Here is a 22,146-nt window from a genome sequence, read left to right on the forward strand (position 1 = left end):
TGAATCTTTATGTTTAAATTACAAAGTTATTATAAGTGTTTTGCTGAATATTTCCACATCTTGATTATCGTTTCTTTGTAACAAATCTAACACATCTCTTTGTCTAAAAATCTTTATATACATATATATATATGTACAGTCATTGTTTAAAAGAGTTCAGTGTCTTAATTTAAATGACATAAGATTAGAGATAAGCGGACATCTATTGATACACAGCTCTTCTAGTTGAAGTAAAAGATCAGTAATCCTTTTTTCACAAGTCTTGGAATAGTTGCATTCATCTCAAGAGTCTGTTTGAGTATTTTTATTTTTTTTTACTAAGTGAAGATGATGAATTTGTTGAGTTGCTGTGTTAACAAGTGCTTAAATCAAGGTGGCTGATTTTTACTTTATTAATAAATGATGGAAAAAGGTTGTTTTACCTCTTTTGATCTCTAAGTTTGTTGAAACTCATTCCATGTGCTATTTATACTTAAAATGGGTTAATTAGTATGAAGATTGTATTATCCTCATATGGTTTGATTAAGATTTGAGGTTGTCCAAGGGATCAAAAAGGGTTTGAATCTAATTAATAGAATATCGAATCTGGAAGTTGCTTTATGTCACCTGCTCAAAACAAGAGTTGAAATTTGTTCTCTCCTTCTTGTAGAAGTGTAAATAACTACCATAGATGATCATTTTAGTCTTGCTCCCAGGCACATTCCCCAAGAACTTTTCTCTTTCCTACTCCCTAGGAAGGAGGAACACCCCTTTCCCGGCAGCTTTTTAGCCGGAAATAGCCCTTTCTTTCCTTTGACTTCCCTGAGCTAACACCTTTTGTGATAGTTTTATTCCTTTTCTTTCTTATCCTACGGTCAGATCAGCTTTTTTTGTCCAATGGAGGAAAAAAGGATTTATTTCAATGCAGGCTTCAAATCCTTTGACATTACCAGATGGTCAGTTGGCAGAGATACTTGGTTTGAGTGGGTTGAGAGAAGTCGTAACATGATGAGAAGATCAACTATGAGTATGACGGGTATGAGATGGTAATGCTCTATTCTATAAGAAGGCTCCAAGGATGGCAAAAATGTGATCAGAAGGTGGAAATCCAAGGAGAATTTATCTGAAATCTTTTGTACGAGGAAAGCAAATGAGCATGGAAGATATATGAGCATTCTCTTGCTGCATGGAATGGAGAGATCAATCATTATAATCCCAGAACTGGCTTTAAATGCAGGTTGGACAGAGATAGCATTGAAGATAGAAAGGTTCATTCAATGTCCCAACCAACTGAAGATTGCAGAACCACCAAGATTCACCAACAAAGAATACCCTTATGTCAGAGCAGTAAGGGAGAGTAAATGGCATTCTAATACTCTTAAAGAATCAACAGTCACTTTCAACAAAGGAGAAATATGTATCACACAGTCTCCTGGGGTTAGGGACACCGGAATCTTTAAGAGATGCATCGTCGGATCTTTTTCTGAAGGAGAAACAGAGGTTCCCACTCTATCGGACATCAGGAGGTGGGTTGTGGTTACATGGAAAGCGGTTTTTGGGATAAATATCCATGAGATGGCCAACAATATGTTCCTATTTGAGTTCCCCAACAGGAACATGGCTGAACAAGTCATTCAGAAAGAATGGAGGTGGAAGGAGACTAAATTGAAGCTCCAGTGGTTGAACCCACAGTTGGATGCGCACCATCGAATCGAGTCCCAAAAAACACATGGATCAGAGCACTTGGGGTACCTCTCCAACTATGGTCCCAAAGGGTTTTCACTGAAGTTGGGAATAACTGCGGTGGATGGGTCTCTACTGAAGAAGAGACTAATTTGAAAAATCATATGAAGTGGGCGAGAATTCAAATTTTAGGTGACGGTCGGAATTGCCCTAGTGAAGTTACTATAGAAAGAGATGGCATCAAATTCTATATTCCGATATGGGTGGAGCTGAGTGTTCGATTTGAAATTGCTTCACCGGCGAATGGAAAGAGGTTGCTGGAATCTGACAAGCCCATCGAAGAAACCAGTGGTCTGAAGAAGGACTCGGACCAGCAGTTAAAAGCAAAGTCCAATTCAGAAAAAGGACAGAAGAGCAGGCCTATCACTGCTGATACACAGTGGGATCACATGGGGTATGCAGATACAGCTGGAATATTTTTAAATAAAGGTCTGGGGCCACGTGACAGGGAGATGACCTTTCCTTTACACTCTTCTTATTGTTATTTGGGCCACCACAGAACTAGGCCCAAAAATAATAAATGGTCTGGGCTTGATGGTGCAACACATGTTATTTTTAATGACATTAATGGGCTGCAGACTGAAAACAAGTTTGATCCTTTATCTATAGATACTACAATTTCCCAGTCGATTTCTTCAGAACCAGTAGCACCGACACTTGAAGTTATTTCAATTCATGAAGAAACAGTAAGCTATGGGGGAAAAGACTCAGACATAGGCGTAGAAGACTTGCAGATGAAGAAAACTATTGAGAACATGTTGGTGAACCTTATTGCAGATAATTCTGGGATAGAGAAGCAATCACAAAAAGATCAACTTGCCACAGTGATCAGGCAAGTTAATTTAGAAATTGAAGAATAGGTATTAGAAGATGCAGAACCTATTCAACAAGACATGAGTTTAATGTTGCATAAGGAGGAGATGAATACTACATGGGTGAAGCAAAACATGATTAAACTGGGGAAAATTTTTGGGGTTGATTTCAAGGGGCATGAGGAGGAAGCAGTGGAACTACTGATGCAAATAGACAGCAGTAGACAAGCCAGAAAATTGGAGGCAATGTCTGTGTCAAAGAGGACTAGATTCAAGGGGACTCAGGAGCTCAAGGGACTTATTTCTTTTGATGTAAAGTACAAGAGTGATGGGAAGAGAGATAAGGGGGAAGAAGGAAGCCGATCTAAATGAAGTTAAAACTGGTATCATGGAATGTAAGGGGGCTGAACAATGGGGCAAGAGAAGATTTGTGAAGAGCCTTATACAAGACTGGTATGCTAATATCATATGTTTACAAGAATCTAAACTGGAAGGGGAGGTTAAAGAGATTATCAAAGATCTTTGGGGAAGTGGATGGGTAAAATTTGCTTGTCTAGAGGCTAGTGGCACTAGAGGGGGAATTTTGATGTTATGGGACAGTAGAGTGTGGAAAGGGGAGACTTTGGAGATTGGTGCATATACTTTATCTTGCAAGTTTGTGGCACTCCTTCAAGATTTTGAGTGTTATATAACTGGAGTATACGCCTCAAACAGCAGATCAGAGAGTGAACATGTGTGGGATGAAATTGGGGCAGTTCGGGGTCTAATGGAGGGGCCTTGGGCTGTCTGTGGTGATTTTAATGTTACAAGATTTCCTTCTGAAAAATGAATTGCAGAAGAAGAACCCCTGCCATGGAAGAATTCTCAGATTTTATAGAAGATATGGAATTGTTAGATCCCCAGCTGGAAGGAGAGTGTTACACATGGTACAAGGGTGACAATTGTAGAATAGCATCCAGAATTGATAGGGTGTTAATTTCTAAAGAATGGGATGACAAGTTCAGAAATATCAAGCAGTCACTGTTGCAAAGACTGGAATCTGATCACTTTCCAGTCTCACTTCAGTGTGGAGTGTGGGAATACAACAAGTCTTACTTCAAATTTGAAAAGTGGTGGTTGAACACTGAAGGGTTTGTGGAAAGAATCAAGGATTGGTGGAATTCTTTTGTCTTCGAAGGCAAACCTGATTACACTATGGCTTGCAAGTTCAAAGCTTTAAAAGCCAAGCTGAAAGAATGGAGTAGAACAAGCCAGGGAAATTTGGGATCACAAAAAACACATATTTTGAGTCAACTAGCAACTCTAGATGTCCTGGAGAATAGAGTGTTGACAGAAGATGAATCAATACTGAAAGCATCGCTGTTGATGGATTATGAGGAGTATTTAAAAAATGAGGAAATAGCTTAGAGGCAAAGATCAAGGGTTCTTTGGCTCAAAGAAGGGGATAGGAACACCAGCTTCTTTCATAAGGTGGCCAATGCACATAAGAGAAGCAACAACATTGATCAATTGATGATTCAAGAAGAAACTATGGAGGATCCAGCAAGAATTAAAGGGGAAATTATTGATTTCTATGAGAGATTGTACATTGAATAATCAATTGGTTGGAGACCTTCATGCAATCTTTTCAACTGTCCAGTGATCAATGAGGAAGAAAAAGTTGCTTTACAATGAGAATTTGATGAACAAGAGGTGTTTTCATGTCTAAAAATGTGTATGGACAAAGCTCCTGGCCCTGATGGGTACACAATGGGTTTTTTGATCAAATGTTGGGAAATTCTGAAGCTAGATATCATGGCCACTTTTAACAACTTTCACTCTCAGGGAGTTTTTGAGAAAAGCTACAATGCAACTTATATAGCCCTAATTCCAAAGAAAACAGGTGCCAAGGAGCTGAGAGATTTCAGACCCATCAGTCTTATAGGTAGTGTCTATAAACTAATTTCTAAGGTGTTAACAGAAAGATTGAAAAGAGTTATAGGCAAGCTGGTGGATGTTCATCAGATGGCATTCATTAAAGATAGACAAATAATGGATGCTATTCTAATTGCCAATGAAGCAGTGGACTCAAGAATCAAACAAGACAAGCCAGGAATCTTATGCAAATTAGACATTGAAAAGGCATATGATCATGTCAACTGGGAATTTTTGCTGAAGGTGCTCTCATGTATGGGTTTTGGAGAAAAATGGATCAAGTGGATTAGATTCTGCATTTCAACTGTCAGATTCTCAGTTCTTATCAATGGCTCTCCTGAAGGTTTTTTCCCCGCAAATAGAGGATTGAGACAGGGGGATCCTTTGTCTCCTTTTTTGTTTATACTGGTCATGGAGGGCTTGAATAACATGATCAAAGTGGCAAGAACAAATGACTGGATCAAAGGTTTTGAGGTTGCCACAAGTGCAAATGTAAATGCCAACATGGAAATCACTCATCTACAGTATGCAGATGACACCCTAATCTTTTGTGATGCTGATGAAGAGCAACTGAAGATTTTGAGAGTAATTCTGGTACTGTTTGAAGGGATTTCTGGGTTACACATTAATTGGAGAAAGAGTCACATATATCCAATTAATTGTGTGAATAATATGGAGGAATTGACCAGGATTTTAGGTGGAGAAGTAGGGGAACTGCCAACTACTTACTTGGGTATGCCTTTAGGAGCCAAATCAAAGTCCTTGAGTATCTGGAACCCTGTGATTGAAAAATGTGAGAAGAAGCTATGCAGGTGGAAGTCACAATATATATCTCTAGGGGGCAGAATCACACTTATAAATTCAGTTCTGGATGCACTCCCTACCTATATGATGTCTGTTTTTCCCATCCCTGTTGGAGTGATTGAAAGACTAGACAAGATCAGGAGGGACTTTCTCTGGAAGGGTGATCAAGATAAAAAGGTTTTCCATTTAGTGAAGTGGGCTAATGTTCTACTGGGGAAGAAGCAGGGAGGACTAGGTATCAGGAACTTAAAGCTGCAGAGCAAAGCTTTAAAACTTAAATGGTTATGGAGGTACTCACATACACCTCAACCATACTGGGGAAGAATGATCAAAGCAAAATATGGGAAAGAAAACAAGTGGATGACCAAGGAGGTGCACACTCCTTATGGTGTCGGTCTGTGGAGATCCATCAGAGCTCTTTGGCCTTTCTTGTGGAACCATTCCACCATTAAGGTGAGTAATGGTCACAAAACTTCTTTTTGGGAGGAAAAATGGTTGAGAAACACTAGTCTAAAGGAATTATTTCCTGTCATTCATGGGCTGGCAGTAAACCAACACAAGAAAGTAGCTGAGATATGGGACAATCATGGATGGAACCTTCAGTTCAGGAGAAACTTCAATGACTGGGAAATCAACACATTGACACAGTTTTTTAAGCTACTAGAAGAGTTTAAAGGCACACAAGAAGGTGCAGATAAATTGTGGTGGAAAGAAGACAGCAAAGGCATTTACAAAGTGAGCACAACATACAAATTTTTGAACCAGAGTAACCAGCAGGTGCAACTTTGGCCTTGGAAGCACATTTGGAAAGTGAAGGTACCATTCAAAGTTGCATGTTTCACATGGTTGTTGGCAAGGGAAGCAGTACTGACTCAAGAAAACCTAAAAAAGAGAAAATTCTCTTTGTTCCCGATGTTACTTGTGTGGTGAAGAGGGTGAGACAGTCAGCCATCTATTTTTACATTGTCGGATCACAATACAGCTTTGGAGGATCTTTGTGAATCTCAGGGGCATTGTCTGGGTAATGCCAAATAGGATTACTAATCTACTCCATATTTGGGAGGAGGCAGGAATAGGAGCCTCAGACAGAGATAGATGGAGGATTGTCCCAGCTTGCATTTGGTGGACAATATGGAAAGAGAGAAATTCACGGTGCTTTGAAGACAATAGTAGTGATGTACAAAAGATCAAGCTAAATTGCGTCAAACTTTTTTGTTTTTGGTGCAAACAGATTTACCTTGAGGAGACTGAATCCATAATTGAAATCCTAGGCTCTTGTTAGATTTTCAGAGTTTTGGATCAGCTTTCTCACTTTTGCTGTAAATATGGTTCCAGTGCAAACTATGCACTGATCAAGTCAATACATACCAATGTTACATTTTCAAAAAAAAAAAGAAGTGTAAATAACTAAATAGGTTACTCCATTTCTTTGTCATAGCTTAAGTTGGTTTAGCCAGTTCACTAAGGCAGTATCATACACCCTTTAGATTTGTTTGGACATCAATTCTATTTGGCTAAGGTTTCTACGTGAAAGAGGTTGTTTGTTTCTCTTTAAATGGATAATATTTGAAGCAAGTGAGATACTATATGTGCGTCGAGTCAAAACTTTATTGGATTCACAATTTCACGCTGTTTCTCATGTTTTAAGTATCTACAGTATTATTCGGTTACTTGCTCTAAGGTTATGCAGTTACTAATTAAAGCTAGGACTTTCTTACTATTGCTTCTGCTTTAAATTTTCCTTTTCTTTCTAATCTTTTATCTGAGTCTTAGTTTACTATTCAGAATTTGTTTATTGTATTTTTAGCATCTTAGCTTAACTCAATAGTTTAGTCCTGTACACTGTTAGCTTCACCATCTACTAACCTATCTAACTGCATTTAAGTTTTAAAAAATCATACGTATAGTTTGGTTGCTGGTGTACCTCTTTTGGGTCTGATTGTTGATACTTAAAATCAAGAATATGTTCCTCCATTTTGAGCTTAAATGACTTAATTTTTAAGATTTTGGAAAACTTAAAATTTGCATAAAAAAGGAGAATGGGGTTGTTATATTCGAGTTTCTGGTATGATTAATGTGCTGACTTACTTGTTTTGGAGAATAGGATTGTTTTTGAAATCTTGTCTGGGTGAACTTTATCTTTTGTCTAAATTGGTATTTGGAATGCGCTCATGTTAAAAATTGAGTTGATGTTTATTTTCTTGAGAAGATATGTGGTTATGTCTTGTTCTCCCGTTAGGTACTTTAGCTGCACATTTAGAAGATCTAGGATTTTTTTTTTTTTAGGTAAAAGAGGGTTTGTACTAGTAAGGTTCTCAATATGACTTTAAGGAGATGAACTTGTTACTTCTCTTCACCTATTCGTGTGACTAAAATAGGGACATGTGCATGAATCTAGTGACTGTTTTCTTGTTCCTTTTGCGTGTCTTAAGTGGTTTGATAACATAGTATGTTAAAACTATTGTTGATATTTGTTAAGGTTCCTAAGGTTGTCAAGAATTTTGTTTAGTTAAGAATGTTTACAAAATATGATGAACTTTTTTTTAAACTCCCTGCTAGCATTTGATTGTATTCCTTTCCTTTTGAAGTACTATAACTAGATAATTTTTTGTGTATCTTACCAAACCATACAAAGATTTATGAGTTCTTCTTACTTAAGCATTTAAGTTTGTTTGCTGCATAACATTAGTGACAAGTATAATATTGTAGCTCCATGTTTCGAATGTTAAGGGAAGCTCACGAGTTTGTTTACTTTATTCGAGATTAACTTAATCAGTTGGTTTCCTTTTTAAAAGTTTTTTTTTTTTTTGTTTCCAACTATCCAAGTACTACTACTGTATGTTTCTTTAGATATCATATGATGTTTAGCCTTCGTTATTGACTTTCTAGAATTGTCCCTAATCCTTATATTTTTTTTTCTTTCTTTTTCATGAAACACTCGGGGGCATTTGGAGTTATATCAACTCCGGATTCTACCCGGATCAGAGAGAAACCAGTAGCAGCCTCCTTGGCCCGTGCCTAGCGGCCTTTGTTCGTGTCAAAGAGTCCACGTCCTACTTTTATCTTTTTTTTCTTTTATACATATGTTTTGACTAACAATTGTACCAATTTGGTATTTGTATTTATGCTTTGCTTAATTTGTGTTTGGGTTTGCGTAAACAAATTGTTACGCGATAGTGAATACTCACTGATTTCCCTCCTTTTAGCGTACTTTCAGGGTGAGATGATTTTTTCTTTTAATTTTTTTTAGTATAAATGGTAGAAACCTCTTTACAAATTATGTTGCGGATAACAATATTTTTCAGCCCATCTGCAAGCATAAGGGCGTAAGCCAAGTTTTTTCTCAAAATGGATTTGAGTGTGGTTTCAAAGAGGTTACGTTGGCTCAAAGGGATTTTTTTTTTTTTTTTTTTTTTTTTTGAGAAAGGGCCCAAATCAGTTTTCAACTATTATATTACTCACATGAAGTAGATTTTTTTTATTTTTTCAAGTTTAATTAAGAACTTTATATTAGGGTTTAAGTATAGTGGCTCAAGTTATTTTGCGAGAGCTACGAGGTACATACTCTATTTGTTATATACATATACATACTATCTTTTTTTTTAATTATTAAATCATCCAATCATCTTTACACTATGTGTGTACCTATATCTATCACGGTACTTATACATATTATTATATCTTCCATGGCTATTTCTAAAAAAATACCTCTTTATACTACTTTTACAAAATATGTATTTTTATACTCTACATTATATATTCTGTCCTTACATACAATAACCATATTTATACCCAACTCTTCAAAAAATACACATGTATTCTTTTGGTAAACAACATACATCCCCAGTATATATAATTGTACAACTCGTATTAATTACTTTCCTTTACAATGAGTATACCCACATACTGTTTTTTTTTTAAACACGTATCATACATATACTACATTATTTTCATTAATTCCCTTGGTCGTCTTTACATTACATGCATCTATATAGTACTTCACATCATCAATAACTATTTTTAGTTACCTGTGATATACATTATTTTCTTAAAAAAAAATATATATGTCTTCTTATTCTATATTATACATACTATTCTTATATAAAATAAATGTCATACATATTTTTCTCACGCATACATTAGCATTAACTACTTCCCTTATGAATATGCATTTACTCACATAGTTATAATTACCTTAAAACCCTCTTTTTTATACATATAGTTTTGAGAGAGTAGCTCTTTTTCCGCAATTCTTTAAATAAGTAATAATAAATTAAATAATCCCCCTTCTAGTGTTAATTAAGCTAAGTTTAAAGACTATCTTCGGATAGGCTCTGAGGGATGCTTAACACCTTCCCCTCGGGGTAAATAAAACCCTTACCTAGAATCTCACAGGTTTCAAAGATTAAAAAATGGAGTTTACTTTTTACAAATGGTTTCCTAATATTTCCTAAAATTATGTGGCAACTCTGAAAATTTACAAAATCAGAGAAAACATAGTCATAAGTTGTGAATTAGTTTTAATCAGTTCAAAATAGGGCATAACAACTTGGAGTTCAAAGAAGCGAGCTACAACAATATTGTAGACCTTAGAAGCTGAGTATGTGGCAGCAACCTCAGCAGCGTGTCAAGCCTTATGGCTAAGGAAAGTGTTGGCAGATTTTCAACAAGAGCAGAAGGGAGCAACAGAGATATTTTATGACAATAAAGCAACTATCTCCATGGCAAAGAACCCAACATTTCACAGCAGGACAAAGCATATTGATATTCGTTATCATTTTATCCGTGATTTGATAGAAAAAGAGGAGATATCATTGGAATATTGCAACACACACGAGCAGCTGGCTGATGTATTGACGAAGGCTTTATCGAAGGAGAAATTATGCTACTTTAGAGGAGTGTTTGGTGTCTGCATTTTTGAATCAAGAGGGAATGTTGAAGTGTGTTTCAAAACTCTACTGATAGGACCGAGTAAATAGGGATATAGGTAGTTTGGTATAGCTAATCTTTAGGATTCTGTTAAGTAGTTTCATATATTTACTCAAGTTTAATTAGAGTTTCTCATGAAGTGTCGTAGTGGGCTATAGGGCCTATATTTTAGGAGTATTTATTTATCTCTTTGTCTATATATGATGTGGGCATATCTTGTAATCAGTATTCACGTTAATCAAAAAAAAAAAAGTTCAGTAGCTAGCTTCTTTTTTTTTTTCCTCTTCTGTAAGTCTTCCTTTGCTCTCTCCGGCCAACAAAAGTCGCAATCACCTTAATTACACATTTTGCAATTTTGTGTTCCAAAATCCGAGTATATCTTCCAATCTGTGGGCCCAAAACTATTTGACCTAACAAACGAAAAAAAATAGTGGCCCACGTGTCAGGCATTCCACTCTACTCACGTTACTGCATTTAATTGAGACACATTTTGATCTTAGTCCAAACCACTCTGTTGGGCCCAAAAAGCATCATCACATAATGCAAAGATCCATATACCCACTTCATTCATATCCTTTGCTTCCAGCTTTAAATGTGTATCTATATTGTACTTTTGCCATCATCACTTTCCAATTTTAATTAAGTACAACAAACTTTTCTACACTATCACATAAACGTGACCTTAAATCACAAATAACTATTTATAATTAATCTAATTTGGTAACATAACAAATACAATAAATAACCTACTATAAGTAGTTAAAATTTACATAATTACAGTTTGTATTCAATGGAAAAATAAAATATTAGAGCACCTAACAACACATCTTTACATATCAAAAACTTTGAGATCGCCTACTTCTCCTTTTAGCTTAGAATGCCTAATGCGTATAATTTAATGCTAGAAGCTAACCACCATAAGCTCACCCCTCGAGTCTAGCTTCAAGCGCAGGAGGCCAAATGCCAGACATCCCGAGTGAGGAGATTTGTCTGTTTTTGGTACTTCATCAACAACAACAACAACAACAAGCCCAGTATAATCCCACTATGTGGGGTCCGGGAAGGGTAGAGTGTACGCAGACCTAACCCCCACCTTGAAAGGTAGGGTACTTCATCAAGATCTTCTAAAATAAAAAGCGCCGCTTAGGTGTTTTTTAACTTAAAAAAAAAAAAACATTTACGTATATATCTCTTTATATAAATTAGATAAAAGAAAAAGAAAAAAAAAAAAAAAAAAACGAGATGTGATTTCCAATCCTTGGAGGGTGCTTCATCGTCCTTCCGCCTTCGCTACCATTTTCTCTACTTTGTTGGACGTGGAATTTAATCTACCTTCTGATGAAGAAGGAAATGTGAATTTTCGATTTTCAAACTTTCCATTATTCCTCACTAATATTGTCAAGACTCAAGATCTCTAATTCTCCATCTCTTTAATTCGTTGTCACGTAAAGCTTTTTTGTTTTCTTTCCTTTTAATATACCGAGTTCATCTATATAAACTAGCTCCATAATTTCCAGCTATATATAACTCTTGATTCTGATTTTCAAGTGTAATAAAGTTAATTGATTGCTTATAGATAAGAAAATCTCCTAAAAAAAAAAAATCTGTAGGTACGTCCATTAGGGTGAGGATAGAGTTTCTTTTTCATTTCCAGAATAGTTGGTAAGAATTATAACAACTTATGATGCAGTTGATTTAAACATATACGCCAAGACCGTTGTGTTAGATCATGCCTATGGTCCTGCTCCGCTTTATACTAATTAAGAGAGTGTGATTGTATGTTTGAGAGCCTGTTTGCATTGGCTTATTTTAGATACTTTTAAGCACTTTTGTAGTGTTTGGTAAAATAAAAAAGTGCTTTTAAGCACTTATTTTTAAGCCAAGACAACAAAAATAAGCCAAAAATCATAAGCTACAATTGCTAACTTATGACTTTTAGCTTATAAGTCAAAAGCAATAAGTTCATCCAAACGGGCTCGACTCCGTTATACAACTAGTATGCCGAGCAGCTTCAAATTATTATGCAATGTTGGTGCACAAAGCGTAGCAGGATCTCGTATATATTACACCCGCAGCATGCATATTAATATAGGATAAAGTTTGCTCAAGATAATTTGTTGTAAGATGGTAGAATATTGTTATAATTGACACTTCGCGGCTATAATATGTTTTATAGGTTACAAAGGCTACTTAATTAGCCATACATGAAAGTAATTATGACTCAATCATCAACTAATAATATATAAGTAACCACAATATTTTATGTACAAAATCTTCGTAATCCTAAAAGAAGGGCTTCATTTCTGAATGCTGTCTCCACTAGTTTTATATCCCCATTTTCTAAGGGTTCTTTCTAATTTAAGTGCTACAGAATATTTTCTTTGCTTTTTTCAACTACAAATATTTTCCAATAACTTCATCATATCATATATCTTAGTTGTGAATTGGAGGTTTTCTCTTTGCCGGAGAATAATCCATTCCGGCCAAGTCTAGCACGTCGGGATAGTGCTCGGAGGATGTTTTCCGGTGACCGGTTTCCGGTGACGAATTGACTGAGAAATTTTCACTACTTGATTGGCCTTTCAATATGGTGTTGTCATGAGCTTTATTTCCTTCATTCTTGATATTCTGTAAATATATGTAAAATTAACCATGTAAGTAATTATATGAAAACTTAAAATCTATTTTTTTTTCCTTTTTGAGATTCTTTTTGTATTGATACTTTTTTTTTTTAATGAAAATTAACCTACCTTTGTTGAAGTTGTGGTAATTGGACTAGTAGTAGAAGTTATTTTTGTCATAAGTTTCCTATTTCTTCCTGCAAACAGTACAAGAACCACTTGAATAAACAAATAAAATTAGAAATATAAAGTTGAGTACTACACATTTTGATGATGCAAATTCCATTAATATTACTAAGGCAAAATAATTCATCATCAAGAAGTTAAAAATGTCAGAGAGAACTACATGGGACTTCAATCTTTTTTTGAATTCCCACTAATAACCAAGATTTTCAAGAAATACTAGAAATGGGAAAATGTGGATAGCTAATACAAGAAAGAGAGTAACTAAACTAGTAATTAAGTTCAATGGTGTCTAGGCCTATGTGTTCTAGGTCCATAATAGTCTTCATGGATACTTGGTAACCAATGGTGATTTTTTTTGGCTACTTTAGAAAGTCTTCTCTTCATTATACCTGATGATGATGATGATGAGCAATGGCCATCTTTGCAAATACTCACTCCCCCAGAACCTCCATCATCACTTCTTTCTTTCAGAACATTTTCCTGCTTACAATAAACCATTATTAAGCTTTTAGCACTTTGAATTTCAAAATAGAGAAACAAACTAAACCATACTTAGATCATGATGAGTACTTAAAAAGTTGAATATAACTATATAATTCTCACCTTTAACATGGGAATATCCCTAGCTTGTGCTTCATGGACTAAAGTGGATAAAAGCAAAAGCAGAAGTAGAATGACTTGCTTCATTATCTCAAGAAAATAGGCTTAAAAGCCAAAGAGATTTATAGACTTGCTGTAAGAGAATGAACAAAAAGAACTTTTGATACAATTGGAATTTTCTAAAAGTGAGGATAGAAGAATAAGCTACTTTCTTTTTGTTTCTTCTTCCACTTTCAAGAAGAGTGTAAGATATGAATGGCAGGTGATATACAAAAGATGGATGCTTGGTTTAGTATATATATACACAAACATATAAAGAAAAGGTCTAGCAACTCATCTAGGGACCACAAATGTTTTTTTTGGGACATGGGATTAAATTGGTACTTTGAATTTTACTATGTTTTGTTTCTTTAGTGAAATGTGGGCACTAAGAATGAATAAAAGGGTCTTGATAAAGCTTAACATGCTTTTGAGGTCATTGTTATGAGGGGACAAGACTGTCTTCATGTAAAGGGAGTCTACATTTTCTTGAAAATATTGCATAAGAGTAAACTCCCATAAGAAACAATATTCTACTAGCAAGTAGACACTTTGCAAATGGAAGAAAGTGCAAAAAGTAATCTTTTTTTTTTTTTTTAGTATATGTGCATAACTATACCCATATTTTCAAGGGTAGGTTGTCTCGAGCTTACTGGCTTGGTTACCCAAAGTCTAAGAGAACTTAAAACTCCTTCCAGTAAATACCACTACTTAGGCGTTTGGACATGACTTGATTAAAATTTGAAGAAAAAAAAATATTTGGAATGAAATCAGAAAAGGGTAGAATTAATTTGAAATTGTGTTTGGACATAAAATTAAAGTAAGTTCTGTGAATGAAAACCTGAAAAATAAAATCAATGTTTCAAACTTCAAATTCTATAATTCAATATTGAAATTGAAACAATGGAGCAATTTGATAAACAATAATTATTTGATGATCTCCCTATATTTTTTTAAATTCTTGGAACCGAAATCTGTGGCCAAACTGAAATATACATTCATCCTGATGTTTTTCGATTTCTTGTGTGTGTGTGTATATATACTTCCACTTCTAATTAATATTTTCTCGTTTCATTTTATATGGATTTTTTTCTTTTTATTTAATATAAAAAAGATTGTTATTTTCATGTATTTGAAAAGTCTTTGTGACACTCTCATTTTTATCCTGAATAACATATACATATTGTAAAAATGTTAAGACATACTTAAAATTATACTACTAAGAATTAAAGGCAACTTTGTTATGTTTCACATATTTAACGTTTCAAATTAAAAGTCTTTTTTTTGTTATAACATTGCATTCAATCATACACCATCATATGCAATGATACATAGGGTGAAGGACTGATTAGAGCAAACTTTTTTATTGTCTCTCATATATAGTGAAGACTAGACTAAGTTTGAGTCATAAGTTTGTTAATATTGGAAAGAGGACTATTTTATTGGATCACAAAATGAAATAAAAATAAAAGAGCTAGTAGCTACCTTCAGTCACATTATATTCATTAATGATAGCACTGGTTTTGTCAATCTTTCAATTGTCTAATTGATGTGCCAAGACTAAGAGGAAGACCAGCCAGTGATGGAGCATCTGCTTTGGACATTAAATTAGATAACTCGTATCAGTAACAAAGCATTCTTGGTTTTGGCCTTTCAGTACTTTGCCAATTTTCATGACTAATCAGATCACACATCATGCATATATTAAATACTTTTTCCGTTTCAAAATCAGTGGTGGATCCAGAATTTTTATTAAGGGGATTCGGAAAAAAAAAAGTATTTTGCTTTTACTCAGGGTGTTCAAAAGTTAATAAATGCACATAAACACAGAGAATTTACCGTATATATACACTGTAATTTTTTGCCGAGGTGAACACCCTCAGCCCTCTTTAAATCCACCCCTGCTCAAAATAAGTCTCATCTTAGCAAAACAAATTGTCCCAAAATAAGTGTCATCTTAGGAATTCAAGACAAAAATTGACAAGTATTTTCAACTATGCCCTTAACATTAGAGAAATAGTCCTTTTTAGTATTGCTCAATTCTAAAAAACATCAAATAGATAGGAGTAGCTTAAGAAACTTCACATTGTATTTATTAATCTTTTAATGGGCTTGATTTTACTAAGATGACCACCTATTTCGAGATATATAATTCATTACTTTATGTGTGACCTGCAAAGAAAGGAACATATCAAGTGGACATCCTATATATGAAATTAAGGAATTGGACAAAGCTGCATCTTTATGCAAATATCCTTCACTTCTTTCTTTCTTGCTTGCATTAATTAATCTTCATCAAACTGTCATAAATTATCTTTCCTTGAATAATTTCAAACATATCAATAATACACTTATATATCGTATTGAATTTATTTTTGTGGTTTTTTAAAAATAAAAAAAATAAAAAAAATTTACCTCCCAATTTGGAGGATCTATAGTGTTTTCATACTTCTCTCCAGCTTGACTCGAGTGTGAGTGGAGGTGCTTTATCAACTGAGCAACCCTTACTTGTCTAAATTTTTTGTGGTATTGCATATTGTTCTGTTCAATACGTTTTTAGACTTAAAAATGAACCGCATTTGCAAGCAGGTCCAAATTGATAAAGATACAATATCGTTTGAGATGTATTGATCATGTCATACATTAAACTCCAGATGGACTAGTCTGTAAGTATGAAATTACAGAAAGTGAATGCATTAAAAAAGACGAGATAGACCAAAAATCACATAAGAATGACGTTATCACAAAAAACCTACAATATTTCTAAATCTGTATTGATTTAGTGAAAGTTAATGCATAGTGTAGGAAAAGATCTTTATAAGAGATATAATAGTACTGAAAATATATAATAGTACTGAAAATATGTTTTTGGTTGTGTTAGACATCATTTAATTTGCTTACACTTAATGAAGGTCTGAAACTAAATCATTCATTTTTCAGTCATTACGTGAATTTTGTATCTTATAACTATTTAATGTGTCTGAATAGATCTGAATAATTAAGATTTATAACAAAGTCTTAATATTATTAAAATGTTATCCTGTAAAGATAAATTTCACTACTACTTCAACCGCTGCGCATCATAATCAACTATCACCACCCATCGTCAATCACGACAGTCACTCATCACCACTACTAGGCGGCATTTTAATTATCTTCACCAACCATTATTACCACAATATATATCCACCAATCACTATCGACAATTACCACCATCAACCACCAATATATTGCTAATATCGTTATTAGTCATCACCACCATTATTATACACCACAAATATCAGTCACCACTAATAGCCACCCACCATCAAGCTAAGGCATCAACCCCATTGTTAATCACTACTACCGGTCACTGTCACTTCTAGCTATTACGTACGCACAACCAAGTCATCAGTCAACACCACCACCAACCACCATCCGTAGTCGGCACCCACATTCACCAATGTTACCATTGTCGCCGACCACCATAACCTTTTTAAATATTTTATTGATATAATATTAGATTACGTATTCTACACAAATTTTATATTATAATTTTAGATAAAGATAAGTAATATATTCATTCACTTTTGAATTCGATAATTTAAAGTCTGAATCTACTTCAAATAAGTGAGTTCGATAATTTAAAGTCTGAATCTACTTCAAATCACTTCTATTTTTAATATGTCATCTTAAAAACTATTTCAAGCTTTGAATAATAAAGAGGAAGAAAAGGGAAAGAAGACGACGGATGCAATTGGACTAGGAGGCAGTTGGAACAATTAATAATAGTACGTATAATATAATGCCACGTCATCAGGGGTTGAAGGAGTTTATCATACCACGTTTCAGGGAGGGAACAAGAGGAGTAATTGCAGACGTGGACGTTCTTGTCGAGTAGCATTCGACACGTAGACAAAACAATCCACGTGGCTGTCATATTCTGGGACCCACAAATGTGACGTGGAAGATATATGGCAACGTGGACACCGACGCATCATGAGGTCTGTTGGTTCTTTTGGTAGCAGAAAAACATCCAACCATCCATCTTGTCTCTTTACTCTTTCTTAATCCTAACCTTATTTTAATTTATTTTTCCAATTTCTAGTTAGGAACTAAGCTTCAAGTTACGAGTTCAATAATATATAATTAAATTTAAAATTTAATTAATGATACTCAAGGACTTAAGGTCATTATAGTACAATTGAGAATCAAGTTACGAATCTGCTTCTATTTTTAAAATTTATGAGTGTTAGAACGTAAAATAAAAGTATATGTAGGAGACTTAGCGGAAGCGTAACTTCATCAATCACAATTCGTGTTACTGGTCATTGAAAATTCTCACGAAGCAAGCTAATTCTCTTTCTCCACAACCTAGATATCCTCTAGGAGATACGTTTTTCGCGTAAAACTCTAACTGTCATATTATTGGTAGAAAAAAAATGCTCTTTTTTTTTTTAACATTCATAATGATATATTTATACCCCAAAAGTCAGAATTTAAAAAGATAAGCTAATAGTAAGGAGCTAATTAGCACAATTTATGGATGGATCCAACTAAACAACTCTTTCAAACATTTGTGTATTATAAATGTAGAGTAAAAACAAAAAAATAGATCTCTTAAGTAAATTCACAAAAATGGGATGAAAAGTACACTACATGTATCTTCCTCGGTGTTGATGTGTCGGTGTTGTGTTTATTTTTGAACTTTGAATAAAGACCTTTGAATTAAAGTTTTTGAAGCAATTTTGGTTTTATATTACTTTTTACCTAATTCTTGGATTTGCCGGAATTAATGGAAGAATGAGAGAATTCCGTTAGGTTACGTAGCCGTCCAGTCGTCGTTTTGCATGGCGGCAATTTACCGCAATTATATAGATTATCACTTTTCTAATTAAGTAATTAAACTATATAGATTACAATTTATTATACCTACTTGATAGCATGGAGCCGGTTTTTACCAAAAGAAATCAAAATATAAAGAAAATAGATGCAATAACATATAGTTTTATACATAAATTTTTTAATTATCTGCGCATGTGATTTTCTAGCAAAGAGATGTAAATTGACACTTCTTACGAGAACAAGAATGGTTCCGCTACTGACCGTCGGCTGACCTAACGACAAGTAATTGGATCTACTGATCTACATAACAATTCTGATATAGTAATTTGAAAGATCAAATAATAAGCTGTTATAATTGATTAAATTGCACAGATAGTATAATAGGATTTGTTTTTTCAGAATAGCATATATATAACAAAATTTTTGATTAATTTATAGGGTCTCCAAGTTAAAAGCATTTTGTAATCTACCATTTTGTACCATCTGTCTTTTGTATCATAGTGGCAGCTTACGCTTGATATTGATCTTTCGTTGCTTGCCCTTTCCTATGTAGTATTCCCTCTGTTTCAATTATGTAATTTATTTGACTGGGCACAGAGTTTAAGAAAGAAATGATATTTTAAATTTGTAGTGTTAAATAATTCACATATATTTTGTGTGGCTATAAATCATCATGTAAAGGTAAATTATTTCCAACTATAATAAAAGGGTCATTCTTTTTTATACGGATTAATAAGAAAATAGATTTACATAAATTAAAACGGAGGAAGTATTAATTATCTTATTATAAATCAATTTTAAAAACATTTCAAATTATTTAAAGTGGATGTGTTAATTATACCAGAGCATCATAAAACATGTTATAAAACACCTTTCTCTCCTCTTGTGCTCATTTTTTTTTTTTTTATGTTTTTTCTTTTAACAAAAAGTTTGTAGTGAAAAAAAAAAAAGGAAATTCCTTAAAATTGCCGTCTTAAAAAAATTAACCACTGCAATTTCAAACTCTCTTTTTGAAATTTCTAAACTATTAATTTCCATGCATTTACAGTTTCAAATATTCAATAGCCTTTTCTAATGAAGAGCCAAGCTGGAATTAAATAGAGAAGACTTTTGCAATGATTTTGAGCATTTGTGGCGAGCAATCTATCAGCCGACAGAGAAACATTTGATATTTTGTTAAAAGAAATCCTTATAATTTTTTTAAAAAATTCACCATTTAATTTTTTGTATATTTGATTATTTATTTAATTATTTCAGACATGTTTTAGGAATATGTTTGGACAAAAAAGAAACGGCAATTATGCAATCTAGTGTGGGAGTTAGCTGGCTTCCACTTTAATTGGATGGCTTAATTACTAGCTACCCAAAAAACTGTGAGGAAATTAAATTAATGTAAGAATAAGGTTGTACTCTATATAAGTACGAATTAACTAATAATTGTGATTTGAATAGAAGAATGATTAAAAATTAATTGTTATGAATTTAACAAGGTAATACCTTGGGGAAAAGCTTTCAGTTTCAACTTCAAACTATGAATTGCTATTTAAGAAAATTAAAATCTAGGGTGTGTTTGGCATGTAGGAAAAAAGTTGAATGTTTTTCCAATTTTTTCAGGGTTGTTTGGTCTAGTAAAACAAATTCCTTAAAATGGGGAAAATAACTTTCCTAGTAAAAGTAGGAAAAACAAGTTTCATAAACGACATTATTCCAAGTTCATTGTCTCCTCCTCTCCCACTCAGCACCTCCAAGGCCCAAATCACAACCCCAAGGCCGCCCATCCCCTGCCCTCCTGAACCCCCACTCCCCTCTCCATCCCACCCCATAGTGTTTTGCTAGATTACACTATAAATGCTTTTGAGATAATGTTTTTTTGCTTATTTAGAAAATGCTAGAAAGTTATGAGTAATTAACAAACCCACAAATTTTTCAAGAAATCATATTCTAGGAAAATATTTTTCATGAAAAACATTTTCCTTCGCACCAAAAGCAAAAATTATTGAGGAAATGTTCTCCTAGGGTCATTTGTATATTTGAACAGAAAAAAATGACATTTTCATATCTCTTATGTCTAAAAATAAAAAAATACTTGTAAGAAGGATATAAAACCAAAGATAAATTTATTTATAAAGAACCGCAAAACTAATTGATCCAAAATTATCTAATTACTTCAAGAGTTCAAGCAAAAATAATCAAGTGAAATGAATCATCTAGAAAAGGCTTGGATGGTCATGACTCGATCACGTGTATAAATAAACTGAAAAATCGGTGCCTTCCTGCAAATTAAATTATGATTAGGATGGAAACTTATGAATGTACAGTAATTAAGTTCTTACCATATAATTAAAAGATGGGGGAAATGTAAACGCTTAAAGTTGAAGCCAACGATCATATAAACAGTGGCGTACGCAGGATTTTTGGCAAGCAGTGTCACATTATATATATATATATATATATATATCAGAGAGAGAGAGAGAGAGAGAGAGAGAGAGAGAGAGTAACAATTCATGTATATTACTACAACTCTCTCAATGAGTTTCGATTTTTCGTAAATGTATTCAAAATAACCTCATTAGAAATAATATTAAATAGTCGTACTTTTCATATATAGGGAATTAAACGACACTAAACAATTCCTTACTTTGTTGATTTCGCAAATTGTTCTTAATCAATTACATTGCCCTGCGAGAAAGAAGGTAAAAGGAAAAGTAAATGAAAACAGATAGTACAACGATTAATGATGGAAGCAGCAACATATTCCAAATAGTTTATTCTCAAATTAGACCACAAACTCAATTTTGGACTAATTAGTTCATTGTTTTGATAATTCCCAAGAGGTACCTCTACAACAGTTAACAGTACATGTAGTTGTTTGAAACAAATGAGGAGGAAAAAAAATTGAGAAAGAAATGGAGCTGCAGAGATTCGAACTCGCAGTCTCAAGGTTAAAGTTGAGGCGCCTAACCAAATAAATTGGGTAGTTTGGTATCATTACATTTATTTAATAGGTTTTTGGTTCTGTGTTTTGGTTATATATACAGATATTTAGGAAAATTTTCCGACGAAGCAATATCACGTGACATCCCTCGGCATAAGGTAAATCCGCCCCTGCATATAGACATCTTAATTATTCTAGTGATTAGATAAACCCATCACATATATGTTCAGTTGATCCTAAAAAATATATTTCGCTTTAACCACGAATGAAACCGTTAAAATTTATCAATGAAATAGTTTAACAACGAATTAGTGATGGATTACAACTCGTAAAAGAAATCGTCATAGCTAAACATATTTTGGATCATTGGCCATTTAAAATAACACATATGTACGTAGTTCTTACCATCAAGATTGATATTTTTTATTGAGTTTAACAGCCTGTTTGACCAAGCTTATTTTTCCCCCAAAAGTACTTATTTTTTCAATAAGTGCTTATTTTTTTAAAAAAGAAAAAGTGAGGTGTTTGGCCATGCTTTTGGGAAAAAATAAGTGCTTTTGGGAAGTAACAGAAGCAGTTTTTCAGAAGCTTAAAAAAAATAGCTTTTGCCCAAAAACATTTTTTTTGAAAAGTACTTTTGAGAAAAATACACATACAAGCACTTTTTAAAAGCTTGGTCAAATAATAATTACTGCTTAAAAGTACTTTTTAAATGAATTGATCAAACACACTACTTTTAGCTAAAAGTACTTTTTAAAAT

At 33.7% G+C, this 22,146-nt stretch overlaps 1 protein-coding gene across 1 annotated transcript; it reads right to left on the minus strand.

Annotated features, from left to right (window-relative positions):
- Nucleotides 1-12,294: 12,294 nt before the first annotated feature.
- Nucleotides 12,295-13,874, minus strand: LOC132602108 (uncharacterized). The gene is made up of 4 exons (XM_060315117.1): nucleotides 13,592-13,874; nucleotides 13,378-13,468; nucleotides 12,932-12,999; nucleotides 12,295-12,809 (listed from the first exon to the last, which is right to left on the minus strand). The coding sequence occupies exons 1-4, from the start codon at nucleotides 13,673-13,675 to the stop codon at nucleotides 12,615-12,617; spliced, it is 438 nt and encodes a 145-aa protein (XP_060171100.1). The 5' UTR covers nucleotides 13,676-13,874; the 3' UTR covers nucleotides 12,295-12,614.
- Nucleotides 13,875-22,146: the final 8,272 nt, after the last annotated feature.

This window comes from Lycium barbarum, chromosome 7, assembly GCF_019175385.1.
Source record: "Lycium barbarum isolate Lr01 chromosome 7, ASM1917538v2, whole genome shotgun sequence".
Lineage (NCBI taxonomy): Eukaryota > Viridiplantae > Streptophyta > Magnoliopsida > Solanales > Solanaceae > Lycium > Lycium barbarum.